We start from the raw sequence: 24,593 nt of genomic DNA on the forward strand, positions 1-24,593 counted from the left end.
GGCACTGCTACATTTCACCCTCACACCAGGCTTCTCAGAGTAGGTATTATTATCATCTCCTTTTTTTTTTTTTTTGTCTTTTGTCTTTTTAGGGCTGCACCCACGGCCTACAGAAGTTCCCAGGCTAGGGGTCTAATCGGAGCTGTAGCCACCAGCCTACACCACAGCCACAGCAACACCAGATCTGAGCTACGTCTGTGACCTACACCACAGCTCATGGCAACACCGGATCCCTAACCCACTGAGCATCGAGGCCAGGGATCGAACCCGCAACCTCCTTGTTCCTAGTCAGATTCGTTTCTGCTGTGCCAGGACGGGAACTCCTCCTCTCTATTTTAGAGGTGAGGAAACTGAGGTGCAGAGAGCCTAAGAAACGTGCCTAGACTCCAAAGCAAAGAGGTAGAGCTAGGGTTATTTCCCACACCCACAGCCCCAGCCATCTGCCTCTAGATTCCTAACTCTTCATTATTATGCTTCATTTAATAACTCCCTAGAGGATGTGTGCTGAGGTTGTTGTAAGGATCAGGCGACTTAATACATATAGAATCATTGGTTCTAGAAAACCCCAAAGCCAATGTTTTTCCTGACTTTTCTTCCTTTCCTGAGGGACTTGTGTAGGTCTGTGATTAATTCCTACTGTTCTCTTGTCAGCAAGTTCATCTACAGTACAGAGGTCATAAATAAGAAGAAATGAAGTTTCGGAGTTCCCTTCATGGTGCAGTGGAAACAAATCTAACTAGGAACCATGAGGTTGAAGGTTCCATCCCTGGTCTCACTCAGTGTGTATGAAGGATCTGGCGTTGCCATGAGCTGTGGTGTAGGTTGCAGACGCAGCTCGGATCTGGTGTGACTGTGGCTGTGGCTGTGGTGTAGGCTGGCAGCTGTAGCTCCAATTAGACCCCTAGCCTAGGAATCTACATATGCCACAAGTGTGGCCCTAAAAAGACAAAAAAAGAAAGAAAGGAATGGAAGGAAGGAAGGGAAAGGAAAGGAAGTTAGTTTCTCACAAAACTCTGTGAAGCAATACTTTAAACTTTGGCAACTGATATGGAATGTGATTGCAGATTTTACCACATTTAAATAAATGTGCTGCCCTGCTATGGATAATGTAGATATTTCCAGAGGTTTCCTGCCTTTGAGGTTTTCCTCTTCAAACCAGACTTTACATTGGATTTCGTGGAAATTTCTTAGCCTGGCCATGAGTCAGTGCTCACTAATCTCTGAAGAGTAGAAATGGAGTTATGTTCAAGCCTGAAGAAGAATGTTCTATCTCCTCCCTCCTACCCCCACAGGACCTGGCTCGTTGGAAAAGCCGGAGAAGAAGTGCTTCTCAGGACTTAATCAAGAAAGAGGAAGAAAGGAAAAAAATGGAGAAGTTACTGGCTGGAGAGGATGGGACACGTGAACGAAGGAAAAGCATCAAAACCTACAGAGAAATTGTCCAAGAAAAGTGGGTTCTTTCCGTTGTTGTTGAATGGGTGCTATTGTCTAGATGTACGTTTTCTCTAAAAATGTTGGTTATCGAAGGCTCTGGCGCCAATTGTATACTCTCTACTTGGTCCTTCAGCTCTCTCTTGGTTCCTACCAAGGTCTCCTTTGCAATTTCCCTGACTGCTAACTGTGTTCTTGCTTCCCCTCCTATGCCCACCCTTTAGAGAGCGGAGAGAGAGGGAGTTGCATGAGGCGTACAAGAACGCACGGTCCCAGGAGGAGGCGGAAGGGATCCTTCAGCAGTATATCGAGAGGTTCACTATCAGCGAAGCTGTTCTCGAACGTTTGGAGATGCCAAAAATTCTGGAAAGAAGCCATTCAGCAGAGCCAAACTCATCCTCCTTCCTGGATGACCCCAACCCCATGAAATACCTGCGGCAACAGTCACTGCCTCCACCCAAGTTCACTGCCACTGTGGAAACCACCATCACTCGTACCAGCGTTCCGGATGCCAGCATGTCAGCAGGCAGTGGGTCTCCGAGCAAAACTGTCACTCCCAAAGCCGTGCCTATGCTGACACCCAAGCCTTACTCCCAGCCCAAAAACTCTCAAGAGGTTCTGAAGACCTTCAAGGTAGGCTGAGTCCTGTAAGGATAGAACCAGAACTGAACTCCAGGTAGTCACTGGGGAGAAGCATCTTGGCTCAAGAAGATGCAGTTGTTTTTATCAAACAAAAGTAAAATGTGTTAACAAGTACACTCGTGATGTTTTACGTGTCTCTGAAGTTTGGTTTGTAAAGAGTTAAGGGGTAGAAGATTCCCCTCAATTCCTGTTAATGCCGATGGGCTCCGCTGGGACTGGCGTTTGAGTCATGCCAGTGAGCAAGGTCTGTTTCGTAATTTGATATGCTGCCATGGTCTCTGCAGGAGTGCCAGCTATCTGGAGGTATTGCAAATGCCTCAAAACAAAATTTTGATTGCCTTTGGCTTAAACAGGAGTATATACAACTATCTCTCTTGTAGGAAGAAACTGACATCATATCTAAAAAGATGCTACAATTGGAAAAATAACACAAGGAATACATGGGATGTACTTGGTCCTCAGATGAGACAGATTCTTAAAATTTGGGGGGAAATGAATATGACTAGTGTCCGTGAGGATGTGGGTTCGATCCCTGGCCTCACTCAGTGGGTTAAGGATCTGGCATTGCTGTGAGCTGTGGTGCAGGTCGCAGATGCGGCTCTGATCTGGCATTGCTGTGGCTGTGGTGTAGGCTGGCAGCTGCAGCTCTGATTCGACCCCTAGCCTGGGAACCTCCATATGCCCTAAAAAGAAAATATATATATATATATATATATATATATTTTTTTTTTTTTTTTTGAGTAGAAAGAAACACCTTGGGGACCACCAAGGAAAAAACACCTTTTTTTTTGGTATTTGGTTTTTGCCAAAGAATGTGTAAAATAATGTTCTGTAACCAAGGAATCTATGACAGCCAAACCTCTTTTTACCTCCTCAAATCCTAGTATTTTCCCTCACACCAGGAGAAGCCCTCATCCTTTGTCTCAAGCTATGTTGTCTACAAAGAAAAATCAGTCTCTTTGTCCCTGCACACCACCCGGGTTTGTAATAGAAGACAGAGGTGGAATTCATCAGTAGCAGACGCAAACATGTGACCTAAAGAAAGTTTGTTAAACGCATTGAGCAGCGTGAGGCCGTGTATTTTCCTATTGAATTTCAAAAGGAACCAAACCACACTTTCTGACTTTTGCTTGGATAACGCTGAATGTATCTTAAAACTCTGTGCCTTAAGCTTTGCTCGAACAAAAGGCAAGAGTCCTGGCTGTCTCATCTGGGTTGAAGTGAGATATTTGTCCCTTGAAGGGCAGGGGCTGTGTCTTTGCTGTTCACAGCTTCATCCTGAGAGCCTGGCATAGGTGCCCAGGCACTGAGCAAGGGTTGATTGAATAAATACATGAATTTTTCTCTAGAAGCTGGGCTGCTCATCATGCAGACTGATGCACACACAGACGTGCACATGATCACACGTGCTCGGCAGGCCACCTAAGTACTGTAGCAGCTCCCCTTCTAGGGCCCACGGCAATAGCCTTCTGATAGTTCACGAAGGACAGTGCCATGCTGAGCTGTCCCAGAGCAAGGAGAGGGAAGACATTTATTTAACTTGATATCTAAGGCATCTGATCAGTTAATCTATTTTTTTTTGGCCATCCCTGCAACCTGTAGAAGTCCCAGGCTAGGGATCAAACTTGAACCACAGCAGTGACAATGCCAAATCCTTAACCTGCTGAGCCACCAGGGAACTCCTGCTCAGTTTATCTAGATGTCCACTTATCCGCCTCTATATAAAGAGTACAATGTGATCATTTACCCAGAAAAATTACGATAGATGACTTCATGGCAAGACTTTGGCCATTGTGCCAAGATGATGTAGAGGCCTCAGGAAGAGTGTTCGTGGAGCGGCGGACTGAGGAATTGGGGTAAATGTCCTTTTGGAGCTGGGGCTCACCAGTGAGCCTTCAACTCATCGTAGGTCTTGAAAGCTGTCAACCCTATTCATAGCCTGACCGTTGAGTGGGTGGGCCCATGCATGGTCAAAGGTAGTAGGTAAATGGAACAGTTGTTACCAGATAACTCCAGGACTGAAGCTACTGTGTGTGTGTGTGTGTGTGTGTGTGTGTGTGTGTGTGTGTTCTTGTGGGGAGGAGGTAGGATTGGGGGGCAGGGAGTACAGCCTTACTTTCTTAGTACAGCAGATTTAAGAGTAAAGGAAGAGCAAGTGAAATGGTTGAAACATTGTTTTCAAACGGAGAGGTGCTGCCTGAGTTTCCATTGTGGCTCAGCAGTAGCAAACTTGACTAGTATCCAGGAGGACGGAGAGTTTGACCCCTGGCCTTGCTCAGTGGGTTAAGCATCTGGCGTTGTATGAGCTGTGGTGGGGGTCACAGAGGTGGCTTGGATCCTGTGTGGCTGTGGCTGTGGTGTAGGCCAGCAGCTGCAGCTCCCCTTTGTCCCCTAGCCTGGGAACTTCCATATGCCACAGGTTCGGCCCTAAAAAGCAAGTAATAATAATAATAATAAAGAGTTACCACCTATTTCTAGGCTATGAAATCAATTTAGAATCAGCATTATTTTTTAATGAGGTAGAATAGAATACAATTTTTAAAAAATAGCATAACGGGGGAGTTCCCGTCGTGGCTCAGTGGTAACGAATCCCACTAGGAACCATGAGGTTGTGGGTTCGATCCGTGGCCTTGCTCAGTGGGTTAAGGATCCGGCGTTGCCTTGAGCTGTGGTGTAGGTCGCAGACTCGGCTCGGGCCATGACCATGGCGTAGGCTGGTGGCTACAGCTCCGATTCGACCTCTAGCCTGGGAACCTCCATAGGCCACGTGTGTGGCCCAGAAAAAACAAACAAACAAAAAAACAGCATAATGCATCACACATAATAAAGGTAAACATTATTTTGCAAAACTTCTATTTATGTGTGTGTTTGCTTGTGGTGATTTAAATTTTTATGGATCACAGACAATAGGGTAGACAAGCCACTGACTTAAGGTAAATAAACTATAACTAATATCTGACCTATCATTCCTTTTAAAAGATTTTTGGGAGTTCCTGCCATGTCACAGTGTGTTAAGAATCTGACTGCAGTGGCTTGGATTGCTGCAGAGATCCAGGGTCAATTCCCAGTGGGGCATAGTGGGCTAAAGATCTGGCTTTGCCATAGCTGTGGTGTGGGTGACAGCTGCAGCCCAGATTCAATCCCCAGTAACCTCCATATACTGTAAATGTGGGCTTTAAGAGAAAAAAAAAAAAAAAAAGGGAGTTCCAGTCCTGGCTCAATGATAACGAACCTGACCGGAATCTACAATCACTGGGATTTGGGTTCGATCCCTGGCCTCGATTAATGGGCTAAGGATCCAGTGTTGCCGTGAGGTGTGGCATAGGCCGGCAGCTGCAGCTCCTATTCGACCCCTAGCCTGGGAACGTCCACATGCCCTGAAAAAAAAAAATTTTTTTTTCAAAGGTTTAGTAGTAGGAATAGCTAATAGCTAATATTTATGTAACTAAAATTTGCCAGATACTGTAGGTCTAAATTCTATACATAAAATCACCATAACAGCAGGAGCTAGTGCTCTTACAAAGATGAGGAGACTGAGGTTGGAGCAATGTGGTTCTTGAGTGGTAGAGCCAGAACTCGGTCTTGGGCCATCTCACTTTCTCTCCTGACTCCTGGACACACTGTCAGACTTTAAGACAAAGATGTCTAGATGCCTTTCAATAAGCCCGACTAACCACCCTCACTCTCCCTTTCTTGCTGTCGCCATCCTCCCTAGACACGTGTGCAAAACAAAAATATTTTAATGGGCATGGCCTCTTTCTCTTGAAAACAAACAAACAAACAAACAAACCTGGGATTGTCCAATTAACTAGAAATAAGAATTTACTGTAACATAGTGTAGCAACAGGTTCCCTGCCCTCTGTGATACCTTTCAAAGAGTGCTCATTGCCCCTGACCGTGACAGGATAGCCTGGGAAATATTCCTGATCAAGGATGGGTTCCACCTAATGTAGATGCTCATGGGAAAACAAAGATCTCAGAATTGTGGAATAGTGGTCGGAATGTCAATGAAAAATTACTGGAACCCAAATATGTCACCTGTATTTATACCTAAGATCTCTTGATTGTCTCTACTTCAAAGTAAAAGCAGACCCTCAGTCGGGGAAGCGTGACGTGTAGTCTAATGTGAAGTGGCCTGAAAAGGTGGGTGACCTTTTAAAGAGGTCCTCAAAGATGGCTTTTGGAGGAGCCCTGATTTTTAGAACTGACCCAAAGATGTTCTGTAGAAGAGGTCTTATTCTTTGTTGGCCTGTGATTATTAAATGCTAGTGATTTAAGGTGGTTCTGAATGTGTCATTTGTTACCGCCTTTCCTTGGGGCATAAGCATGCTTTTGTTTATCTGGTTTCCATAGGTAGATGGAAAAGTCAGCATGAATGGAGAGACAGTTCATGGTGACGAGGAGAAGGAAAGAGAGTGTCCTCCGGGGGCACATACTCCCTCCTTGACCAAATCCCAGATGTTTGAAGGTGTGGCCAGGGTGCACGGGTCCCCCGTGGAGCTGAAACAAGACAACAATAGCATTGAGATCAACATAAAGAAGCCAAGTTCTCTTCCCCAAGAGCTACCGGTAAGAAGCAAACTTCCTTTCCCCCTTTGAGATAATTCAATGTGAAATGATCTGCTTTTTTTTTTTTTTTTTTTTTTTTTTAAAGTAGGTCTTTGAGAATGATCATTTCTTTCTAGGTGGGTGAGTTAGTTTGCTAAGGCTGGCATAACAAGGCGCCACAAATGCAGTGGCTGAAACCAGAGAAGTTAAGTGTCTCATATACCTGCTGGCTGGAAGTTCAAAGTCCAGGCGCTGGGAGGGCTGGTTCCTTCTGTTGCCTACGAGGGAGAATCTGTTCCTTATTCCTCTCCTAGCTTCTGGTGGTTGGCTTCAGCCTTCAGCATTCCTTGCCCTAGAGATGCACCACCCTGATCTCTGCCCTCATCGTCATGTGATGCTCCCCCCTCTGGGTTGTCCGTGTGTCCAAATCTCCCCTTTTTTATAAGGACACAAGTCCTACTGCATTAGGGGCCCACTGCACTCCAGGATGACTGCATCTTAATCCCAATCTGCCCAAATCCTATTTCCAAATCACATTCTGAGATACTAGAGTTTAGGACTTACAATACCTAAGTTTGCGGGAGGACCTGATTCAGCCGTAACAGGCGCAGCACAGGTGTCACATCAGTTTTGAATAAAAAGCCTTTTCTTGTCTCCACGTGACTGGTATCTAGTGTTATAGAAACATAAATAAATCTCTGAGATACCTTCTTTTCTGTTTTTTCAGGGCCCCATCAGGCATGTTAAAACCATTTGAAAATAATTGGTGCCATCAGAACCTGACTCTTCATCTTTGACATTATATATAAAAGGCTATCTTTCTTGTTAGTTAAAAAAAAAAAAAAACCTCATTAAAGGGCGCTCCCTGATGGCCTAGTGGCTACGTTTCCGGCGTTGTCAATGCTGTGACTTGGGTCACTGCTGTGGTGCAAATTCAGTCCCTGGCCTGGAAACTTCCACTTGCCACAGGCATGGCCAAAAAAAAACTTCATTCAAGATCAAGTTGATTTTTTACTGGTTTAGTCCTTGAAATCCAGAGTAATTAGAAGTACAGTTGAATGGCACACTGCGAAATGTAGGGTAGTTCAAGAATAGCAGAAGCAAGAATTCAAAATAACCTTACATTTGCATCTTCGGAGTATAAATCATCAAGAAGATTATATTTTTTCTTAGATCTCTTGCTGGCGCTCATGCGGTTTTGCTGATCAAACCTAAGCTGTCACTACCACAGATGCAGCCTGGCTTTGGGGGCAGAAACTGGACTCTGTTCGACCTCATTTGTCCTCACCCGAGGCTGATTTCCGCAATTTTAATTTATAGTGTTTGGGCTGGTATTATAAAGGATGGGAGAAACTGTCAAGAATTCTTCCCCCAGCACCTAGAAAGGTTCGATCCAGAGGGAAACTTGTCTTCCAGCTCCAGGACTAAGTTAAATGACCCAGCTCGCTAAACCCACCCAGAGGATTAGATATTATTGTTCTTATCTCTGGTATTTGTCCTTTGAAGAATAAAATATGTTTTCTCAGAGGAGTTGGGAGGATGCATGTCTTCCCTGCAGTGCTCAAGCCCTAGGAAGGGATTTAAGTTGGAATAGACCAAAATAACTTCCTCACCATGGGACCATGTTTGTTGGGCTCCAGGAGCAAAGCTTTGGGATCCAGGCAAAGGCTGAATCTCTCCACCGGGAATTTAACTCCGATTTTCATTGGCATCAATGTTACCACCTCTGAAGGGCTCTTCCAAATTATCATGAGATAGGATGTTGAGCTCCGCTAGCAGTGTGGAAACGTTACTGGTAGAGTCACCGTGAACTTACGCTCTTAAATGTCAATGAGAAGTTCCCCAAATGCATTAGCCATTACCCAGTGGAATTGCCACCCTTGTCCCATTCCAGAGCCACGCTGGCCTTGGTCAAGCCCAGTAGGTTAATTATAAGAACAAATCCTAAGGGCTCTGCTATCAGGCATGTGTCTACTCACTGTCTTTACCTCTTCTGCCCTGTGACCATTTTGTGGTTTAAGTTTGGGGGAACCCTGCCTTTAGATGAACAGATTTTTTTTTTCCCAGCAAAATCTAAAAGGAATAAGTGAGGAGACCAGATGACGTAGGGTCTAAACTTCCTACACCAACTATTAAATCTCTCTTGTTTAGACCTTTTAACCCTTTTGTGGGGGGAAAAAAAAAAGCTTTCCCCATCCTGTATGGTGTCTGAACAGAGGAAAAGGGGGTTTTGTTTGTTTTTTGGGGGGTTTCACTAAACCTCTGTTTAAAAAAATACTCATTCTTGGAGTTCCTGTTGTGACTCAGCAGAAGCAAATCTGACCAGCATCCATGAGGATGCAGGTTCGATCCCTGGCATCGCTTGGTGGGTTAAGGATCCTGCGTTGCTGTGGCTGTGATGTAGGCCAGAGGCTACAGCTCTGATTGGACCCCTAGCCTGGGAACCTCCATATACCGAGGGTGCGGCCCTAAAAAGATAAGAACAAAAAACACTCATTCTCAATAATGACTAATTTTCTTATTTTTACAACGAACAACATAAAAATAAGGGCCTATTCTCTTCTACTGCCAGGCATTTTCCACTTTAATAGTGTTATACTACTAACTCTCTAATGGCAAAGAGAAAAGGGTTAAAAGATATCACCTCCGTTACATAGCCCCCCAAGTATCCTGTTTCAAAAGAAGCAAAATTGGATGATCTGAAAGACATCGTGTTATTTCAGAAGTTTATACACTATAACAAGCCCCAAACAAAAAGTGGCCTTGTGGACTTTTTTTCTGGAAACCAGCCTAATCCCAGGCAGCCTCAGGATGTAGATCTAAACTCATGGAAGATCCTGGGAGCCTGTTACTCGGGGGAGGGGGGGGGCACTGCCTACTTTACAGTAGTTTCTAGTTCAGTAAACTCTAGTGCTGATGGAGAGGTCATAGCATTTATTTACCCCATCTCTACTACTTAGGTGCTTGAATTAACTGTGGCAGGGTTATTACAGTATTTTCTGGGTAGATAACTACCTGTATATCTACTAGACTACAAGCTGAGGTATTAACTGCACTACACAAAATTTTGGCGCATTACCAAAACATTCTTCATACTCGCTTACAACTTAATGACATTCAGAGTATCTTATCCTAAGAATGATGTGAAAAGAATCTCTTCTCCAGGAAACCTCCTCCTCATTTCACTTCCTTCTCCATATCCCAAGGAAAGCATCTCTTGACTGTGTCGCAGCCAGCATATGCCCATCGCAAGGGTAGAATGCACTGGTCATGGCAGAACACGGTGACCAGCTTAAAACAGGAGCCTGTACGTCACAGCCTCCCAGGGCTTTTCACCAGCTCGGGCTTGATTTGCTGTTTCTAATTCATCTGCCCCACTCCGTGGGGCTGTCAAAGGAATAGTGTTCTTCTTTTTAAATGGTGTCTTTCTTCCAAAAACTGCATTCCCAACAGATACACTTTTTACAGAGGAGTAGCCTCACCCACCACTAAAATGTCACAGTTCCTTCAGGGCGAGCTGGAACGGTTGAAAGGGCACAGCGGCAGGAGGCAGGAGCATTAATTCAGACTCAGAGGCAGCGCAGCCCCCAGGGTGGCCGCCAGACTCCAGTAGGCGATGGGGAGCGGGTGGAGTGTCCGCCCCTTGGATCAGCACGACCACTTCTGTACGACACTATGTCATGTCTTCAGGTTCCTTCTACCTCATCTTTCTCATTTGAAACTCTTGGGACCCTGGACTCTTACTTTTAGAAATAGATTCTAAATTAAGGTTGGCTTGTTATTAATATTTAACACCCTGGCTGTATCTATGGATACCAACAAACTCCAAATCATCCTCAGTTGACTCACCTTTAAGGTAATGGGACTGTGATAGCAGTTGCTTTCCCAGTGATTGCATATTAACTGATAAGCATGAATGAATGACCTACCCTGTGCCCCATTTTTTTTTATTAAAGTAAGTTGTTATTTACAATGTTGTGCCAATTTCTGCTGTATAGCAAAGTTATATATATATACACATATGTATATATATGCATTCTTTTCCTCATATTATCTTCCATCATGTTCTGTCACAAGAGACTGGATATAGTTCCCTGTGCTACGCATCAGGATCTTGTTGCTTATTGATTCTCAATGCAATAGTGTGCATCTACTAATCACAAACTCCCAGCCCATCCCATTCCTTCCCCCTTCCACCTTGGCAACCACAAGGCTGTTCTCTATTTCTGTAAGTCTTTCTCTTTTTGTAGATAGCTTCATTTGTGCCATATTATAGATTCCACATGTAAGTGATATGTAGTATTTGTCCTTATCTTTCTGACTTAGTTCACTTAGTATGAGCATCTTTAGTTGCATCCATGTTGCTGCAAATGGCATTATTTCATGCCTTTTTGTGGCTGAGTAATATTCCATTGTGTGTGTGTATATATATATGTGTGTGTGTGTGTATCACATTTTCTTAATACATATATGTTAAGAGTATATATAATGCCTTTTTATGGCTGAGTAATATTCCATTGTGTATATTCTTAATCCATTCATCTGTCAATGGACATTTAGGTTGTTTCCATGTCTTGGCTGTTGTGAAGAGTGCTGCTATGAACATATGGGTGCATGTATCTTTTTGAATTATAGTTTTATCTGGATATATGCCCAGGAGTGGGATTGCTGGGTCATATAGTAATTGTATATTTAGTTTTCTGAGGAACCTCCATATTGTTTTCCATAATGGTTGCACCAGTTTACATTCCCACCAACAGTGTAGAAAGGTTCCCGTTTCTCCACACCCTCTATAGCATTTGTTATTTGTAGACTTACTAATGATGACCATTCTGGATGGTGTGAGGTGGTATCTCATTGTAGTTTTGATTTGCATTTCTCTAATATAATCAGTGATGATGAGTATCTTTTCATGTGCCTACTTCTGTACCCCATTTTTGAAAGAGGAAAAATAAACTCGGGAGTTCCCGTTGTGGCTCAGTGGGTTAAGAACTCGACTAGTATTCATAAGGATGCAGGTTCGTTCTCTGGCCTTGCTCAATGAGTTAAGGATCCCGTGTTGCCACACGCTGCAACATTGTTTGCAGATGCGGCTCAGATCTGGTATGGTATGGCTGTGGTGTAGGCTGGCAGCTGCAGCTCTGATTTGACCCCTAGCCTGGGAACTTCCATGTGCCATGGGTGCGGCCCTCAAAAGGAAAAAAAAGAAAGAAAGAAAAAGAAACTCATAAAATTGCTGTGAAAGCAGTTTTCATAAAGCAACTGGGAAAGTATTTAAAGTAATATTTAATGAAGTGCTAGATAATAGAGTCAGAAGACTAGAGGGATATAAGATGGCACAGGACAGGGGAGATCACTCTAGGTTGGGGTTAGTCTAGTCGGGAATGTTTTATGTGAAATGTGGATTTTGAAACTTGTGGGATTTGCTTTGGAATGGAGGAGAGACGCAAGCTCTTCCATGCACTGGAACTGGCAGAAGCCAAGTCATGGACAGTGGTGAGGAGCCCACAAGAGGACCCTGAGAGGGGAGCGCAGGGCAAACAGGTGAGGAGGACTAGACGCCACGCACTGCCATGGCCCCTCCCGGTTTTCCCTGAGACTTTTCCAAGTGGAAATCTCACACTCACTTCTTTTACATTTTAAAATATTGGCTTCGTTAAGAAAACCATATCATAGCCCACATACTAGGCTCCTAGACTCCAGGATTGGAAAAGAATTTGGAAAGTCTTCTAGTCTAAGGACTCATCTTTTAAATTTTATTTTATTTTTTATATTTTAGGGCCGCGTCTATGGCATATGGAAGTTCCCAGGCTAAGGGTCAAATCAGAGCTGCAGCCTCCGGCCTACAGCACAGCCACAGCAAAGCGGGATCCAAGCCACATCTGTGACCTACACCACAGCTCATGGCAACCCCAGATCCTTAACCCACTGAGTGGGGCCAGGGATTAAACCTGAGTCCTCATGGATACGAGTCAGGTTCCTTATTGCTGAGCCACAACGGGAACTCCAAATCGAAGGACTAATTTATCCTATTTAGGGACCTGCAGAGAGATGTTTTGAAAGATGTTTGATGTCTCCCTTAAAGCTAATCCAGGTTTTCTTGATCCACATGAGTTATACTTGTGTTTGAATCCCTTCCTGCCTTGATGGTGCCAAAAATGACCCTTTCCTAAAATACCTAAAGTACACCACACGGGAATTCCCTGGTGGTTCAGTAGGTTAAGGATTTGGCATTGTCACTGCCGTGGCTCGTTGCTGTGGTAGGTTTGATCCCTGGCCCGGAAAGTTCCGTATGCCACGGGTGTGGCCAAAAATAATAATATAATACTCCATGCACTAAGTCAAAGGTCAAACCCACCTGAGCCTGAGCTTATATATATATATTTTTTAAAGTGTAATAATAGCATAGGCAATATTGTGAGAGTTCAGATATATAGAGCCCTTAGCATAATGTCACGGTGACTCAGACTTGCCCTTGAATTGTTTGTAACAGTGTCATTCAACTAACAGAAGAGAGAAAGTTACCATATAGTTTTTCAGAAGCCTGAAAGAGTGATAGGTGCAAAGTTTTTAAGGTTAAAGTAAGGTCGTTAAAATCCCCGTCTTGAACAGATGTGAATTTCAAACACATGGGATGGATTCCCTGTCATCTTCCAGCTCTGCCCGGCAGTCGTTCCAGCGGTAATTCTGGAGGAAGCATGCAGACATGAGCAGATTTTTCCAGAGGATGATCGCCCTTGCAGATGTGCACATGCTTCCTCCTGCAGCTCATTTTGCTTCTCCTCTTATTCACTTTTCCCCAGTTGTGGCTTCCCTCTGCCACCTAGACTGCACCCCGCGACCCCCAGGACTCCCACCACTTGACCTCCTGTCCTCTCCCTCTTGCCAACTCATCCCAATCGATGTCCTGCACACCCTTCCCACCAGCGGTCACCTCCCCCCAGTTTTGTGGCAATTCTCCCTCTTGAACCAACAGCCAGACTCAGCTGTTAGGTATCTGAACGACTTCACCTGCATTTTGCAAGCTAACTAACAAGATAGGTCTGTTTTTTCCACCTGGACAAAGCTCTAGGCCCGCCTTTTAAAAATTCAGTTCTTTGGTAATGTTTTCAGATTCAAGAAAACAGACAATCGGATCTTTCTTGAAGCATTTCATTTTGCACTGAGAGCAGGGTGAAGGCATTTGAGTAGGTGCTGTTTTCCTTACAACTGAGACCAACTGCAGATTCCTTTGAGATGGCTAATGTCAAGAGATATTTCTCTAGAAACTTTTTCTCAACACAGAAATAGTTGCAAGAGCATTAGATTGAATGCTCTTTTAAAAGTCATTAGAGGTATTTAGGATGCAGTGGGTTAAGGATCTGGCATTGTCTCTGGGGCGGTGTGGGTTGATCCTGGCTCAGCACAGTGGGTTAAAAGGTTACGGCGTTGCCTGCTGCATCTGTGGCTCAGCTTCGATTTCTGGCCTGGGAACCTCCACACAGAGGGAGGGAAGGAAGGAAGGAGAGAAAGAAAGAAAATGTGAGGTTCGTCTTCTCTGCGCTTTCTTTTCCTCGGTCCTTGCCTACACACAGCAAGGATTTGGAGGTGCAGGCTGAGAAGCACAGCAGTGGAGCCAGGTTTGGAGCCAGTTTTAGAGCCAGCAGGCTTCGTTCCCCAAGGATGCAGACAGGCAGTCTGGCGGGAGGTTGTGCTGGCCTGGAGGAGCTGCAAGAGCACAAGGATAGACCCACTGGTCTTGCCACGTAGGGATGGAGGCAGGCGGTCTCTCCAGGCAGGAGCAATCAGCTCAGGATGGGAGCAGTTCTGGGTTGGAGGGAATTTCCTCTTGAACCAACACTGCAGTGTAGCAGCTCTGACCTGGGCTCTTTTAATGAGTGGCTCCAGTCCACTGCCCCGAGCCCGTTGCCCGGAGTGAAAAACGCTCCTGCTGGTTGCCTCGGAGTTTGCAATCAAGAGTCAGGTAGCAGGAGTTCCTGTCATGGCTCAGAGGTTAACGAACCCAGCTAGTATCCATGAGGACACAGGTTCAATCCCTGGCATTGCTCACTGGTGTTGCCCTGAGCTGTGGTGTAAGTCACAGAGGGCTCAGATCCCGCGTTGCTGTGGCTATGGCGTAGGCTGGCAACTACATCTTGATTCCTAGCCTGGGAACCTCCATATGCTGTGGGTGCAGCCCTAAAAAGACCAAAAGAAAAGAAAAAAGAATTATGTAGCAATGTACAGCAAGTTTTACCGATGCCCTCAGAGAGAGCAGGCCACCTTGGGTAGGGACTGGCCCTGGCTACAGCTGGGTCTCTCCTTATATTCCTATATCGTGGATCAGTTTGGGGATCCCTATTCTCTTGCCCCAGGCCACTAATTTCCTCCTACACCCTGAGTGTCTAAGGGGGTGCATTTGGATCCTCTGATGGGTTTCAGGCAAGGACCCCTTATTTGTATGGGAAAAAGATTCCAGGGAGATGCTCCAAGGCTGATATCTGCATGGCTTCATTGTTTGATGGCAGGTCTCCTGTTTTTGGTAACGATAAATGGCCCATTTTGAATCACCCAGGTCAGTGTTCTTATCCTATCCTGCATAACAAAAGAAAGGAAGGAAGGAAAGAAGGGAGAGAGAGAAGGAAAGAAAGAAAAGAAAAGGGAAAAAAGAGAAAGAAAGAAAGAGAAAGAAAGCAAGCAAGAAAGGGACAATTAAAAAAAAAAAAAAAAAAGCAAACAAAAAAACCTAGTCCATCTGACCTGGATCAGACCTGCACATGGTTTGAAAAGTTTGAGGAGTGGGGAGCCTAGGGCTGCATGTAGCTCCTCTTTTGTCCAGTGAATATAGGTATTTGGTGACACAAAAGTGAAAGGGGAAACACACACGTGGCTTATGTGGCACCTGAGTCCTGATGCCAAGACATAAATAGTCTGGTTTTCCAGGCTGGTGTCCAGATGAGTTATTCAAGACTAGAGCCGGGAAATCACTCTGAGTCACCGAATAGTAGCTCAGGAAAGGACCTTGGACATCTCGTCTTCCAGCCCTCGGTGGTGAAATGATTCGTGCAAGCTCCATCCTCTGTCCTAGAAGCAGGGCCCCTCAAGCAGCCCCATTCTTCCTCTCCTGCCCCGTATTTCCAATTCATTCCTCAGAGTTGGGCTCTGGACTGGTCCACCAGTAAGGTTCTTGTTAAAATGAGCAGCCCGTGCCAGGTAGATTTGTGGCGGGAGGGACCACGTCCCTCTCAAGCCAGGAGACTGTCACCTCCCACTCGTGGCCTCAGGGCTCGGTCTGGCACCAGAGCCAGTTTGGATGCTGTCCTCAGTCAAGGGAAAGCCAGCTCCTGGCTTGGGCGCCCGTAACCTCTCTATGCTCTCATTCATTCGTGTCCAGGGATCTGTTTTTATTTACTTGCTTTCATTCTTGAGGCAGTGTTACCAGTTGGAGAAGGGAAAGCATCTCTTCTGTTCAGATGTAACCGAAGGGAAGTGTGGGTCAGAAAGCACATTTCCTAGCGAGGCGGGTGTGTTTCTCCCGCGTCTCTTCGCCCTGGTTAAAACTGCCAATTTCGAACTCATTTCCTTTGCAGTAATGATGGGTGTACAGAAGTAACAAGCCTTCAGGATGGAGGATCCAGACAGAAGTTAATTCAACTGGCTTTGGGGATTTCCTTTGATTCCATACAGTCTATGTGCATATGTAACAGAATACAGAAAACCATACAGAGAATGGAAGCTCCCTCTTACTCCAGCCACTCCGAAATCAAGAGTTTCAAAAATGTGTCCTTCTCTTCTTTTTCTCGGTGTATTTATAATATTTTTTTTAACATGGGCTCATGTTATTCACATTGTTGTAACTTGCCTTTTCTCTTAATTTATCTTGAATATTTTGCTAGTCATAGCCTGATTTGGGTGACTAGGATGCATTGAAACGAAACCTGTGAGTATAATTGCCATAAGTCTTGTATCTAACATTGGCTTACCTGGCACGGATTCCATGTTGGCTCTTTGCCAGATACAGTGCTGGGCCCCCGGACACCTCCACCCCCACCCCTAACCTGGCTTGGATGGAAAGCTCCAAGACGCGGGGATGGCTGCGGTGGTCTGGCCTCAACTGCCCTGGGAAGTGAAGACATGGCTAAATTGCCCCCTGTCCTGAGAGATTCTGGAGGGTTCTCATCTTTTGCATGATAAATGGATGAGAGGTCGAAAGGAAAGGATGAGCCCGAATGGATGAGAGGGACAGGGTGTGGCAAAGGCAGTTTGAACCATTGTAGCAATAAACTTGGGATGCTCTGGTTCTGGCCCCATTCTTATGGGTCAAGAACCTTTAAATACCTGAGGATGACTTGGAAGTGGGTGTGACTCCCAGCCCAGATGGTGGAGCATTGAGGCTACCCACACAAGTCGGGGTTCCCACCTCCCCACCTACTAGCAGCATGACACTGGATAAGTCGCTTAGCCTCCTGGGCCCCAGCTTCCTCACCTGTGTATAAAGGGAATCTTATTGGTACAAACTTAATAGACTTGTGCTGAGAACTAAGGAAGATAATTATACTGACACGTGTAAATACAGTAAATATTGATTGTGGCTACAGTAACAATAGTATGTAACCTTCATTTTAAGCGAAGAGAAATTGGGTCATCTGGGTGTTCAGTGTTTGAGTGTTAAGCCACAGAGAAATGCATCCAGAGGAGTTCCCATCATGGCTCGGCAGTTAACGAACCCAACTAGTACCCATGAGAACCTGGGTTTGCTCAGTGGGTTAAGGATCCAGCATTGCTGTGAGTGTGGTGTAGGCTGGCAGCTACAGCTCTGATTTGACCCCCAGCCTGGGAATCTCTATATGCCACGAGTGCACCCCTAAAAAGACAAAAAAAAAGAAAAAAATAAATACATCCAGAAACATGGACATTCCTGAAAGTGGCAGTTCTGCATTACTGGAATGAGGTGTGCTAGTAAATAGTCCTTAGTGAAGTGGTGCTTGAGGATTTTGTCTCCTTTGCATTATAAATCACATCTAAAGGACTTCATGAATTATGGGACTTCATGTACACTTGCCACATTTGAGCATCTCTAAATCAAATTATAGCTTATAAAAAATAGTGTGTCCTGTTTAACAGGCAGTGTATTTTCTTTCTTAATAGTACCTAAAATAATATAATTAAAATTGATGGCATCTAGGGTTTAATAAAATATGTCCATTCATTTGTTCCTGTTTGGGCTGGGAAGGCTTTGGCTCAGTCTTTATAGTTATTTATTTCTATTCATTGGAAACACCAGTGTTCTCAAGAACTTTATTATTATTTTTTTTTTTCCTTTTTTGGCCACCCCATGGCATACGGACTTCCTGGGCCAGGGATCAGATCCAAGCCGCAGTCGTGAACTAAGACGCAGCTGCGGCAACACTGGATCCTTAACCCACTGTGCCGGGCTGGGGATCGAACCTGTGTCCCAGTGCTTCCAAGATGCTGCTGATCCCGTTGTGCCACAGTGGGAATGCCTCAAGAACTTTATTCATCAATATTTATCTGCAAATTTGTTTCCCAACCTCAGGTAGTTTTCTATAATCTAACCCATTCAGGGAGAAAACCTAAAAATCATTTCAGACAATATTTTATATATTAAAAATCAGTATCTCTGATAGTATTCATATATTTACATCATAAAACAAATATAAATATATTAATAATGTTAATATTTCTCTGTATTTTTTTGGGGGGACACTTTAAATTATAAAGCCCAGATTATTCTTTTGTAATCCTGGACTGGTTGTTCTTCACATGCTACTATCATATCAGTAGTTCATATAAAGTGTATACCCACACATACACACCGTTTATATATATATATATAACTATTATTCTAAAAAAAAAGACTTTGGTTTATTTAACTATTTATACTCATTACGTTTCTTAAGGGGCTCCAATTCAGGCTTATTGATATATTAAAAAGTTACAAGTTCCCATCATGGCTCAGTGGATAACGAACCTGACTAGTATCCATGAGGATGGGGGTTTGATCCCTGGCCTTGATCAGTGGGTTAAGGATCTGGCATTGCTGTGAGCTGTGGTGTAGATCAAAGATGTGGTTCTGATCCGGTGTTGCTGTGGTTGTAGTATAGGCTGGCAGCTACAGCTCCAATTCGACCCCTAGCCCAGAAGCTTCCAGGCATGCCTGTGGGTGCAGCCCCTAAAAAGACAAAAGACCAAAAAAAAAAAGTTACAAAATCCTTTAAGTAATATAAATGTAATGCTTATTCCTGCCTAGGGTTTTAAAGGTGGATTTTAATTTAATATTCTGTTCTTCCAGAATTGATGCATGGTTACTCATCATTAGAAAATGACCATTTAGTTATGAAATGTCAAAACACCCCATCCTCCAAAAGGAAAAGCACATTTTTGCTGCTAGATGTTATTATTAAATCCTTTAGCAGCTTGAAAGGCTTACTGCTTAAACTTTGTGTCTTTTTTTCAACTTTGAAAATTTGCAAATAATTTTTTTTACAAATTTTTCCCATTTTTAAAATTGTGCTAAAATATACATAAAATAAAATTCACTATCTTAACCATCTTAAAGTGTACAGTTTGGTGATATTAAGTACATTCGCGTTGTGCAACCACTACCACATCCACTTCCAAACTCTTTATCTTGCAAAATTGAAACTCTGTACCCATCAAACACTGACTCCCCATTATCCCCTCCCGCAAGACCCTGGCAACAATCACTTTACTTCCCCCCCTCTCCCCTTTTCCTCCAGCTCCAGTCTCTGGTAACTAACTACCACTCATGTTACCGTGGGTCTGGCTTTTCTTTATTGTAATCTTTTAGATCATGCGATATTTTTCTTTCTGTGCCTGGCTTATTTCACTGGGCATAATGTTCTCCAAGTTCATCATGTTATCTCAAATGGCAGGATTTTCTTCTTTTTTAAGGCTCAGTAATATTCCATTGTATAGTGTGTATAAATTAATCTGTATATACAAATTACATATGTTTATAACTTTAATATTTATATATCGCAATATATGAATTGTATATTATGTAGTATATATATATATACTCACACACGTCTTCTTTATCTATTCATCCATCAACCTGTAAGTTGTTTCCATATCTTGGCTATTGTGAATAATGCAGCAATGAACATGGGGGTATAGATGTCTCTTCAGGATAACTGATTTCATTTCCTTTGGATATATACTCAGAGGTGGAATTGCTGGATCGTATGATAGTTCTATTTTCATTTTTTTGAGGAACCTCCATACTGTTTTCCGTAATGGCTGTACCAATTTACATGCCCACCGTCAGTGTACAGTAGTTCCCTTTTCTTCACATTCTCAACACTTGCCATCTTTTAACTTTTTGATAATAACAATCCCTAACAGGTGTGAAGTTATATCTTTTTGTGGATTTGATTTCCCCAATAAGTAGTGATGTTGAGCATCTTTTCATATACCTGACTTCAGTTGGCCATTTTTATATCTTCTTTGGAAAAATGCCTATTCAGGTCCTTTCCCTATTTTAAAATTGGGTTATTTTCTTTTTTGAGTTGTAAGAATTCCTTATATATTCTGGATATCAATGCCTTATTGGATGTATGACCTCCAATTCTATCGATTGCCCTTTCATTTTGTTAATTGTTTCTGTTTCTGTGCAGAAACGTTTTGGTTTGATATAGTCCCACTTGTTTGTTTTTACTTTTGTTGCCTGAATTTTTGGTGTCAAATTAAAAAAAAAAATCATTGCCAAGAACATTGCCAAGGAGATTACCCCCTATTTTCTTCTGGAGTCTTACAGTTTCAGGTATTACTTGTAAGTCTTTAATCCATTTAGACATTGATTTTGGTGTATGGCATACAATGAGTCAAATTTCATTCTTTTGCCGTGGATATCCAGTTTTCCCAACACCATTTATTGAAAAGAATATTCTGGAGTTCCCATCATGGCTCAGCAGAAACAAATCTGACTAGTATCCAGGAGGACACAAGTTCAATCCCTGGCTATGCTCGATGGGTTAAGGATCCAATGTTGCCATGAGCTGTGGTGTAGGTCATAGACTTGGCTTGCATCTGGCATTGCTATGGCTGGGGCATATGCCAGAGGCTACAGCTCTGATTTGACCCCTAGCCTGGGAATCTCCATGTGCTGCAGGTGCAGCCCTAAAAGACCAAAAAAAAAAAAAAAAAGGCTATCCTTTATCCATTTTCTAATCTTGATTCTTGGTGCCTTTATTGAACATTAGTTGACCATAAGAGCATGGGTTGATTTCTGGGTTCTCTATTCTGTTCCATTGATCTATGTGTCTGTTTTTGCACCAATACCAAACTGTTTTTATTACGGTAGCTTCGTAATATAGTTTGAAATTAGGAAGTGTGATGCTTCCAGCTTTGTTCTTTTTGCTTAACATCATTTTAGCTGTTTGGAGTCTTTCATATTTCCATATGAATTTTAGGGTCTTTTTTTCTATTTCTGTGAAAAATGCCATTGGAATTTTGATAAGGATTGCATTGAATCTGTAGATTGCTTGGGTAATATGGATCTTGTGTCATCTTCAATTTCTTTCATCAGTGTCATAGTTTTCAGCATACATATCTTTCATCTTTTGGGTTAAATTTATTCCTAAATATTTTGTCTTTTTCATACTATGTTAAATGGGATTGTTTTCTTAATTTCTTTTTTGATAATTCTATATTGATTTTGGATCCTGAATATTTACTGAATTCACTTATTAGTTTTAACAGAGTTTTTGATGGGGTTTTTAGGGTTTTCTCTGTATAAGATTATCTCATCTGCAATCAGAAACAATTTTACTTCTTCCTTTTCAATTTGGATGCTTTTGTTTTTCTTACCTAGTTGCTCTGGTTAGGACTTAAAGTACTATGTTGAAGAGAAGTGATAAGTGTAGGCACCCTTGACCTGTTCCTCATCTTAAAGGAAAAGCTTTTAGCTTTTCACATTTAAGTCCAAGTTGTGAGCTTATCATTTATGGCCTTTATTATGTTTAGATACATATTTCTATAACTAATTTATTGAGAGCTTTTATTATGAAAGGGTGTTAAATTTTGTCCATTTTTTCTGTATTCATTGATATGATTTGTATCCTTCACTTTATTAATATGATGTATTATATTTATTGATTTGCATATGTTGATCCATTCTTGAATCCTTGCCTAAAGTTTCTTTGTTTTTAAAGAATTCAGTGACAGTTTCCACCAAACCATTGGCTTAAAGGGCTTTCATTTTGGTTACTTAAAAGGGAAATTTTATGAGTAAAATATATATATATTTGTGAGAGACCAATAAGTTTATGGGTTTTTGAGAACCCACAGGGATATTTATAAAGCATTTAATAATTAAAGCCTTTTCTAAAACCAAGTTTATTCTTTATCTTAAAACCTCTTAAAATTTACAGGATATTTATACACACTTTAAAAATTCAATGTTAGCCCTTTACTGTAAGACACTATTACTAAAAATTGCCATAGTCATTAACTCATTCTGTTTGGTTGCTGAGGTATATTCCAGCCAGTATTTGAATTAACTTTTATTTACTTTTTCATTTACTATAATATCAGTGGCAGAGTCTTGGAATTCGCTCTAGAGTCAGTTGGCTCCCAACTAAAGATAATTTAAAGTTACATTCATTTTATTTTCTGATTTTGGAAGCAATACACAGCATAGCCATCGTGGAATATTTTGGAATATGTTTTAAAAGAAGAAAAAGTCATCCAAAATTTAAGCACATTAAAAATAATCACTATTAACCTTTTAGTGTATTTCCTTAATGTCTTTTTATATACAGTAATAGCAAGTATATTTGTGCATACACATAGCATATATAAAGTTTTATATATGCAGGTATCATACATTTTTTAACTTAACATTAGATAATAGGTATTTTCACGTATTATCAACTATTGTTCAAGCCCCTTTTTATGAATGCATAATATTGCCTTTTATGGATATACGGTAATCCATTCCTCAATTGTTGGACATTTAGGCTGTTTCAGATTCTCTTCATGTTACTAATTCCATCAAGCATACATTCTCACCGCTGAAGTACTACTGAGAGAGAAGAGCCTCATGGTGAGATGACTGTGCCTAGGAGACTAGACAACACGGTCCAAATCAGAGAGACCCCTTAGTAGAAGAACAAGGGAGTAGAGGCCAAACTTGGGCCCTGGCTATAGAGACAGAAAGGAAGAGATAGTTATGAAGACTGTTGTATTAGAACCTTGGCAAGACTTAGCAATTGATGGACACTCAGGAGGTGTGAGTCAGGAAACCCTTGAAAGTGTAATTTATTTCATGGGGAAAACTAATGCCATAAACTGAATCATCAGAGTTAGAGGAGGGGCTTGTTTGAAGGCAACTTTTAGCATGTTGAGTATGAGCCATTTACCATGACACTGATGGTCAGCTCAGCTGCACTGAAGCTTTGGTGGACTCTCCAGCTTGGAAGTGAAAATACAAGCCTTAAATGGATGGAGAATGTAATGGTGAACCCATGGGAATAGTGGATACATTTGCAGGTGATCCTGCACATGTGGAAGAAATAGTTGAAGTTTTTAAGAAGGACCCATATTTTGGAGAAGAGAAGGAATAAGAACCAGTAAGAGGAGAGAGGGAAATGGGAGTTGGGGAGAGGGAATAGATGAGAATGAATGGGAATAAGTATTTGGGTACCAGAGTTGTTGAGAGCCCAGGAAGAGAACTTCAAGAATAAAATCCTTGCCACCAGCATCTAGGCTGAGACAAGCTCCTGAGAGGTTAATGGCAGCCTTAAAAAAAAAAAAATTTGCCCACTGGTGATATGATCTTAAGCTAACTTGAAAGGCATTTGAGAGCAAGTAGAGGGAAACATTGATTTTGAAAATTTGGTGGCAAAAGGAAGGAAAGGCTGGGGCTATGCATCTGAGACAGTCAGAGAAGGGAGAGGTAGTGGGTTGTGTGAGCCTTCATGATGTGGTGCTGCTTCAGCCCTTCTGATCCCCTAGTGGAATGCCTCCTTCCAACAAACCCAGCCTTTCACTACGACACTGCCTAGGAAATGGAAAAAATGAATTCCTATAGGTAACTTCCCTTGTTGGTATAAAAATTACCATTCAAAAAAAGAAAGGAAGAAATCCTTTACTGTTTAGAACCTTCAAAGGAATCATGTATTCAAGGCAGAAAAAAAATCTTTCTTTCAGGCAACCATTGAGGAAACTGATGCAAACCGTCAAGAAGATGAGAGTGATGGTGAAAAAAGAGAAAAAGGGAATACGGACATTGTCTCGCCAGGTTTGTTTTTATAACAGACTAGTTTTAAGGTAAATCATAATCACTCAAGATATACTGAAAATAGGGTCCAAAAAAAGCAGTTAATGAGGCTCTATAACTGGTGTAATTGTGCTGCCACCTAGTGGCATGATGGGAGAAATGCTGACCGTGCATGTATCTTGCTGTAAAAAACAGGAACCTATGTTTTTGGCTACCTTGTTTTCTTTTGGGTTTTTTGGTAAGCTTATTTCCATCACTATGAAAAGATAAATATCATCTTTAAATAAACAATGCTAAAAAACTTAAAGTTATATTGAACACACAGTAACAGCAATAGATAAGACATTTAAAATATATCATAAAAGTAGATACTGAAAGGTAGAGCTGGTGATTACTTTGAAAGAATAAAGTAATGCCTCAGATATGAACAGTGAGTACAGAGACCCACTCTCCCCTAAATTAATACTTCTTAATATTTTAAATACATTTTTCTTTTGATACACATAAATCTTCTCCCTCTCTTCTAATACCAATTTATTTTCAAAGAACACCTTAAAATAAATTCAATATCATTACTAAAAATTTTAGCACCTACTTTTTCAAATTCCACTGCACCTCCTCATTTCAATAGACCCCCTCAGGTGGTGGCGTTTGCACACACTTCAGAGCGTACCAAATTCTTCTTTATGTATCCAAGAACACTTAATTTTCATTGCATTATATAAAC

The 24,593-nt window shown here is 42.2% G+C and overlaps 1 protein-coding gene across 1 annotated transcript in view; it reads left to right on the forward strand.

The window, feature by feature from the left end:
• The window catches only part of LIMCH1 (LIM and calponin homology domains 1), a 359,519-nt gene that overhangs the window by 298,513 nt on the left and 36,413 nt on the right, over window positions 1-24,593 (forward strand). The window contains 4 exon segments of the mRNA XM_021101157.1: window positions 1,293-1,450; window positions 1,656-2,064; window positions 6,427-6,642; window positions 23,797-23,887. Coding sequence (XP_020956816.1) covers window positions 1,293-1,450; window positions 1,656-2,064; window positions 6,427-6,642; window positions 23,797-23,887 — 874 coding nt within the window.

Source organism: Sus scrofa, chromosome 8, assembly GCF_000003025.6.
Source record: "Sus scrofa isolate TJ Tabasco breed Duroc chromosome 8, Sscrofa11.1, whole genome shotgun sequence".
In the NCBI taxonomy this organism is placed as follows: Eukaryota; Metazoa; Chordata; class Mammalia; order Artiodactyla; family Suidae; genus Sus; species Sus scrofa.